Source organism: Mya arenaria, chromosome 11, assembly GCF_026914265.1.
Source record: "Mya arenaria isolate MELC-2E11 chromosome 11, ASM2691426v1".
Lineage (NCBI taxonomy): Eukaryota > Metazoa > Mollusca > Bivalvia > Myida > Myidae > Mya > Mya arenaria.
Genome location: NC_069132.1, coordinates 67,894,247 through 67,901,997, shown reverse-complemented (window position 1 = coordinate 67,901,997; position 7,751 = coordinate 67,894,247). Strand labels below are relative to the sequence as shown.

General features: G+C 38.6%; 1 protein-coding gene across 1 annotated transcript; it reads left to right on the top strand.

The window, feature by feature from the left end:
• The first annotated feature begins 3,243 nt into the window (after nt 1–3,243).
• LOC128208722 (fibropellin-1-like) lies at nt 3,244–7,581 on the top strand. Its single transcript, XM_052912271.1, has 8 exons — nt 3,244–3,382; nt 3,537–3,680; nt 4,162–4,272; nt 4,942–5,055; nt 5,364–5,477; nt 6,110–6,234; nt 6,685–6,796; nt 7,364–7,581. Exons 1-8 carry the CDS (start codon nt 3,313–3,315, stop codon nt 7,579–7,581), a joined length of 1,008 nt encoding a protein of 335 aa, XP_052768231.1. The 5' UTR covers nt 3,244–3,312.
• The last annotated feature ends 170 nt before the right edge of the window (nt 7,582–7,751 follow it).

Here is a 7,751-nt window from a genome sequence, read left to right as displayed (position 1 = left end):
ACATTTTAGCACATGTTGTGCCATAGTCCGACGGTTAGGTGCACGCGGACTTCACAAATACGTTCTTATCTGATGGGTGGTCAACTATTATGCGGACTTTCATTACAACTTGTAAATGCTTTATGCTGTATGTTATGGTTATGTTCCATTCATGATAATAAGTCGATACCGCGGAGCGCGCAAAAAAAACGTCAAAAATGTATTAATCTTACTAAAAATATCGTTGAAAATCATTTGCTACGATATGATATATTAGTAAATATTTACCATAATCATACAGCAATTAATTAATGTGTGTCATAAGTAACATGAGGTATATTTCTTTTTATAAAAAAAACCTCTCGATGACATCTTTCAAAATGTTTAAACTTAGCATTTTGTAACATTAGAAAGAAACTTGACCAGTAGCATTTTGTATCAATGGTGGATTGATTATGCAATAGTCAAATGAATCCACGCCCACCTCCCCCAGGTCCGGGGAATAGCGGGGACTATGACTTTCGGACCAGTCAAGCCCGGGTAAAATCCCCGCCCTGCGGGAACGAACTGCTGGTAAAATCCCCGCCAAATGCCCCCGGGCCCCATGGACCCTAGGTAAGGACCATACTCCGCTAAGCCATTTTATGAACAATTATGCCTTGTTATCCCATATATTATTTTAGTATCATGGGAAAGGTTTTTTATGTAGAGAGAGAATATATTATACGAGATTTATTCAAAAAATTATATTACAATATTATTTTTTACCGTTAAATATGACGGATTGGGACACTTCACCTCCGATTTGTGATCAAATAAAAAACAAAATCACAAACTGCTTTAACTTATACCTTTACAAGTATTTAAAGTGGTGTAAAGTGTTTGTTTATTATGGCGTCACCCATTTCAGTTAAGTGCCAGACCGCTGGCTGAAGAGACACCTTAACTCGTGAACATCTTTACCCAAATTCCTATCCCATATGCCAGTCGCCTGGCAGAAGGGAAATTGTACCCTCGATTTAATTAGCTGCTGGGTAGGCAACCGGTTATTCGAGTCTCCCACTCCGTAAGTGGACGCTTTTACCACTAGGCCACGGAGACGGGTATATATGTTAGGTGATGTTCATAACATATTATTTTTTAAATTACAACTAGTTAAAACTAGAGAAGTGAAACCACATCCAATAGTCAGAGCTGTGGAACCACTGGATATGTCTTCCATCGCTGGTCTCGCGACTTTTTGGGTACACAATACTCTTTGGCGAATATTCAACCAACCGGGGTCCATGGGCAAACTCTCCCTTTGGCTTCAAAACTTTGTTTCAGTGACACTTTGGGATTTGACGGGCTCAAGCCATAATGCAGCCATTATAGGGCGCGACATTTAATTTAAAAATATTTTATTGCATGAATGTAAATACAATGTAACATCAATACAACATAAATAGTCAGGTATACATCGAATTTGAGACAAATAATTAATAATCTAGCATGATCAATCAAAGGATTGGGCCACGAGGGCGCGACAGACCTTTATGGACTCAAAAACAATCATTCGGAGCTCCTCGGCCATTTTTTATCGAAAACAACCTCGGATGTACGCCGGTCCCTCAGTTGAAGTAGTTCGTTTTTTTTTTAATTATATCATTAATTATATGTAGTGTTTTAGAGTTGTATTTATTGATCTAAGTTTCAATTGATTTCCAGTATTATTGCAAACATAATCAAGATTTCCAAAAGTAATAAAGTAATAAAGTTTAACTGCTAAATAAAATTACTACGCGATCTACTTGCAGCGGACTTAACGTACCGCTTTTTGAGTATGTATTTAACGCCCAAATACATCCGAGGTTTTCGATAAAAATGACCGAGGAGTTCCGAATGAACAACAATAACATAACATAAGTTATCTGCAAGGAATATACCCAAATTAAATTGGATCACCCGGTATCACCATTTACTAAGCATCAATATCAGTGGCTGATCAAACAGCCAGTGCATTTGTACAGCAGATATCTATAATAGATTTGCACTGAAATTTTGTACTTCCTTATAAAAATTAATTGATTTCAAATAAGGAAATACTCAAAGAATTTGAGCATGTAGTACGCAGTAAATTATCGATATTTAACATGAAAGCCATCTCAATAAAAATACAACTTACAAGATCAACCAGGATCCATTCATTATTAGAGGTGTTTTGAAATTGAAATCTGATTTAGCGATATTGCAGACAAAAAATAAACAGGTTAAAGTGAAAGAATGACTCAGCGTTAAAGGGACACGCGTTCGCTTTTGTAACAACATGCGCGCTGCAGTTTAACCTTTCCGCATTTTAGGAACGTGGTGTGCGACATTCGATAAAATGGCCGAGGAGTTCCGAATGGGTGTGCGAGTGGGTCTAATTGGCAAATTATACCAATACGAAGTGACCATACAGAATTACTTGCCTTTTTTTAAAAAGTGTGACAGTGAACTAATCTTTTTGATTTGCATCTTCACCGCATTTTTTGTACTCCTGCACCGAATTTTGTTAATTTGTCGGTTACGTTCAACCAATTTTATATTTCTTGAGAGAAACGTTTTTTTAGCCTTGTTTAATGTTTGGTATACAAGTGTAACTTTCTCCCCATGTATGGTGTTGGAAGACATTAAGCACTGAAATCAATGTTATTTCACCTGCAAATTGGTCGATCTGTCTATTAAATATGTCGGTAATTTATTTATTGTTTTTTTAACTAAAATAGCAAATGCATGGGTTGAAAATTACAGCCAAGATAGGACACCGTAGATGATCTGGTTTTTGGCCCGATTACCACCAGTGTACTTTCATGACCTCTCTTTACAGACTCTAGTACTGGTTTCTAACCAGGAAAAGGTCTATATATGCATTATTTTATAAGATATCGGCCCTCATCAAAAGAGATAGCATAAATTAGTTTAAACAAAACGGCATTTCTTTATCTACGAAATGATTTTTTTTTATATATCATGAGATCATTCAATTATCTGTTAGTCAAAAATGCCACTTTAAAACTATAAATACACCAGGAACATTCTGTCCAAGTCGGCATGATGTATTTGGAAACATTTTGAAGTAAAAGATAATTATGTCAGAACCAATTGTGGCTATCCGCCAATCAAATGGTTTAAATCTGAAAGGTTAAGTCCACAGCAGAAAGTTCCAAACTTCCCCTATATACAGCTTCGTATATAAAGACCTCCAGTCCTTATAAGCATATAGTGTGAATTTTATTTCAAAAAGAAAGATTTTGCACGCTGCATAAATCCGGGAAAATAACTTACTAAAACGCGAACAAATAAGTTGAGAAAATGTGTCTGTTTTTGCAACTGTTGGTTAGTCTTCTCTTCGTAAGATCAAGTCTTTGTGCTTCGACAAGTTGTAAGTATTTGAAATATAAGTCATATGTAAATATTTGTATCAATTATAATTTATAATTTATTATTTATTATTTTTTTACAATATTTTCTGTTTAATTTTTTTTCAATGCAACATTTATATAGATGTATATAAATCGTTTTATATTCGTTCATAGCAGTCTCAACATCCACCGCACAGACGACCACCCCTGACCCGTGCGCCGGAAGTCTATGTCTGAACAACGCCACGTGCGCGGGTAGCTCTTCCGGTTACACGTGCAAGTGTTTGCCAGGCTTCACAGGGGCGCGCTGCGAAAATGGTATGAACTTTGTGAGAAAAGGCAATTAGTTCATACAACTTCATGGAACTATTTTATTTTTTCATTATCTAATAATAATGTTATGTATTCTTTTGATTATGAATAATAATAATAGCAAAGAGAAAAGAATATACGTTGGAAGAAATACATTTATTTCGCATAAATATGTAAAGTTTCGTCAAACAGCTGCATTCACACGCTTCTGCCAAATATTTTTTTCTTTCTTTCATGAATATAATTATACAATGGCGATTAGGCGTTATCAGCCGTCCGGACCCCAAGCTATCGAAAAGTTGATATAATATTATCAGGGAATCGACGATTGGTCACATATCTTTTTATATTTTTGTTTATCGCCATTATTTGTTTAATCTTTTATTTAACACGTACACACACTCTTGTATATTTGTATTCAAATATTATTCATTTATTTCTGTCACAAAACGTATTTTAATTTTCGGAATGTTATGTTTTTCTACAGATGTTGACGAGTGTCTCCATTCCCCGTGTGATAACAACGCGCTCTGTCACAACACGTTTGGTGATTACACGTGCTTCTGTCGGGCCGGGTTCGCCGGCAAAAACTGCTCTGGTAAATGTCTTGTTTTGTTGCCGCTGTTATGCACCAGTCAAGTGTAACCACGGCCCCTCAGGTCCAGAGATATAGCGGGGAAAATGGGCCGTGTTTTTACCTTCCAGGTGGTCCTGCAGTGCCGGGTGAATGCGGTGGTTTTGTTTTCGCGCCAAATATAGCGGAGAATTAGGGCTTACCTGGGGTCCCTTGGGTTCGGGTGCATTTGGCGGGGGTTTTACCATCAGTTCGTCTCCGCTGTGCGGGGATTTTACCCGGGCTTGGCTGGGCTGAAAGTCAAAGTTCCCCGCCTATTCCCCGGACCTGGTGAGGCCGTGGTTACAATTGACTGGTGATTATTGATTCATAATTTTAGAACTGACATAATATTACAAAATCAATCGCTTATCATCGCCCATGTTTTACTTGTAAACGCTAATATTTTTGTTCGCATCAAACGTACTGTTCAAAGTGATAATTTCAATCTGAGAGAACATGTGTGAATAGAATACATCAGAAGGCACTATTTGTGACTTAAAATAGCCAAATTGTATTCTACCAAACTCCCTAACCGCACATAAATCATAAAAATTTGCGGTATCGAAGTTGTGTCTATTAAATCCTGGATTCGTCACTGATATTTATATATTAAAAATATCTATTAATTTAAGTATATCTTATACACAATAGATCCGGACTTCTGTGCATCCAATCCATGTCAAGGACAAGGTCAATGTCATCATAATGTGACGTCATTCTATTGCGATTGTTTCCATGGTTACAGTGGACAAACTTGCCAAATTGGTAAGGATTTTTTTCTCTCAACAAATGTGGGATTTACAGTGGTTTCATGTTCTTATCATCATAATACATGTATACAGAATATTCAGGCGTAGCAGCCGTTGCAATAGCATTTTAATGTCTGAGGAATTATTTTAGTTATTTTGCTTAATGGTGTCAGGGCTGTCCGTGATTATATAGATTAGTGGTAACTAGGATTCGTTAAAAATACATGTAGATGAGCAGAAAAACACATTAACAGTTTATAATACAAATTTAATTGACCACAATTTTAACTATCCGGTGTTTGTACTTCTACTGTAACTTTTCAGACGTTGACGCATGTCTGACTTCACCGTGCAAAAATGGGGCCACGTGTCAGGACCTCGTGGGGGATTATACGTGCACGTGCCCGCCGGAGTTTACGGACAAACACTGCCAGACCAGTGAGACTCGTTTTAACTATAATTTTTACATCGTTTCTGCTATTTTTGATAATAAATCAACACTGGCGGTAACTCGCTCATAGTCTTGCAATGACTTTTAAAACAATATCTACAAAAAGTATGGTGGCTCCGGGATCTGCCATTTAATTTCTTCGCCGCGGAAATACGACAATATGATTTTTCGCCCCGCCACAGGGTGTATTTTAAAGGCATTTGCAAACGATTGAGCATCTATCATTCGGAACTCCTCGGCCATTTTTATCGGAAACAACTTCGATAAAAATGGGCGAGGAGCTCCGAATGAGCATCTATTTGATAACCCAAAGTGGAGGAAAGTTCAATGCAATTCGTACGACAACGGTATTCTTTCAGTAGTACTCTTGAAAAGTTACATGAGCACACATGTCTAAAATGGCATGAGTTTTGCTTATGCATACCGGGAGATGAAAACGAGAAAATACGGCGGAAAGTGAAGGGGCGAAAATACGACAATACGCCATCATTTTGTCATGGTAAAAAACGAAATGCAAAAATCAGCCATCTTGAAAACAGTGATACCATTATCCATGTATACATGAATATGCAAATTGAGACCAAACGACAAACGTTTAAATTTGAAAATGCGTTTTCAGAGATCGACTATTGCGACCCTTCACCGTGTAGAAATGGCGGGACATGTCGTCTGCAAGGCGTTGGTTACGTCTGCGATTGTCCCGATGACGTCATAGGCCTAAATTGTGAACTCCCTATTCAACAGGTACATTCTAAGTCAGAAATATCAAAGCATTCATTACATTTTTAAAAAAAAGTAAATGTCACTGACCCCTTCGGTTTTTAATACATTACTTTACTGCACCAGTCAATTGTAACCACGACCCTCCCCCCCCCCCCCCCGGGCCCTGGGGAATAGCGGGGACTATGACCTACGGTCCAGCCAATCCAAGGTAAAATCCTCGTCCTGCGGAGCCGATCTGCTCTTAAAATCTCCGCCAAATGCCCCCTCACCCCGGGGACATCCTAGGTAAGGCCTATTCCACGCTATTTTTTGGCGCGAAAACAAAACCACCGCGATACGGCACTGCGGGGCCACTTGTGAAAGGTAAAAACACGGCCAATTTCTTCCGCTATCCCCGGTATACCCCCCGGACCCGGGGGAGGGGCGAGGCTACAATTGACTGGTGCATAACTTGTACGTTTCCCGTTTCAGATGTGCGATGGGGACGAGTCTTTCTGCACGTGCATGGTTGACGAAGCGCCCATTCATGTCCCCGTGCCAGACGCCTTCCGGGACGACGAGAGGGAAAGATATCTTCTTACCGGTATGAGCTCAAATTCTTATTTATCTTCCAAATTGTTTTATTGTTTTATGATATATTGTTTTGTTTGTTGGTTATATATTTTAGTATAATATTGCTATAATAAATTGTCTTAGTATTGTCATAGCCTTTGTGTGGCCGCCACGGTCGGCTTAGTTGTCGAGGCCATTAATTAAATTCACTTATAGCATAGTACACTATGGCACAGATTATCACATGAAACATGGTACACAAGCAAGCCACATCGAGCTGGATGAAATCTATCTTAGTCGTCTGAAAATACAAGCATCAGGCCCCCTGAAACCGCTGCTCGAAAAAACCCAGAATTGGCCGATTTTTTCCTTAATATGATTTTTGATGCCTAGAACAAACTCGACCCCATGATTTTTTACAGATAACACTGGCTCAAGGTAGGGTTTCCCCACAACAAATTTTGCAATTTGTCCCCCGCCTCTACGCACACAGACACCCCGGGCAAAACATTGAACGAGACATGGCTTTTGGCGATCTTGTTTAAATTTATATTAATTTTAATTATTCTTATAACAAAAAAATTGATGTTGTTTTCAGGAATAATTGCCTATCCCACCGGACTGGTTCTTGGCGCCATTCTCTGCACCTTTTTCCACTACCTACTGCGTCCTCGCTGTTGCCCGGCAACCAAACGTCCGTCCTCAGCAGTTTCGGCCCGTTCTGATTCGTCCCTGAGAGATCTAACATTTACTCCACCACCGCGTTACTCATCTCTCGGTTTTAGAAAAGACACACCTTCGCAGTCTGTGATTTGAAATAAAACGAAATACCAATAGTATTAAAAGAGAAAATAGTGCTTCTGTGACCAACAGAAATACATTAAAAGTTTCAGTCCAATACCTCTTGCTTTATAAAGCAATATAAAATATATGCTTAGAAATGATTCGTTGGGGGAAATCTAGTCACTATGGGATATTTGATGAAA

What these genes read in the sequence shown, in the direction of transcription:
- LOC128208722 (XM_052912271.1), top strand. Translation starts at nt 3,313, where the DNA reads ATGTGTCTGTTTTTGCAACTGTTGGTTAGTCTTCTCTTCGTAAGATCA. An exon ending in TCTTTGTGCTTCGACAAGTT is followed by an intron (nt 3,383 to 3,536) that starts GTAAGTATTTGA and finishes ATTCGTTCATAG; the next exon opens with CAGTCTCAACATCCACCGCA. An exon ending in GGAAAGATATCTTCTTACCG is followed by an intron (nt 6,797 to 7,363) that starts GTATGAGCTCAA and finishes TGTTGTTTTCAG; the next exon opens with GAATAATTGCCTATCCCACC.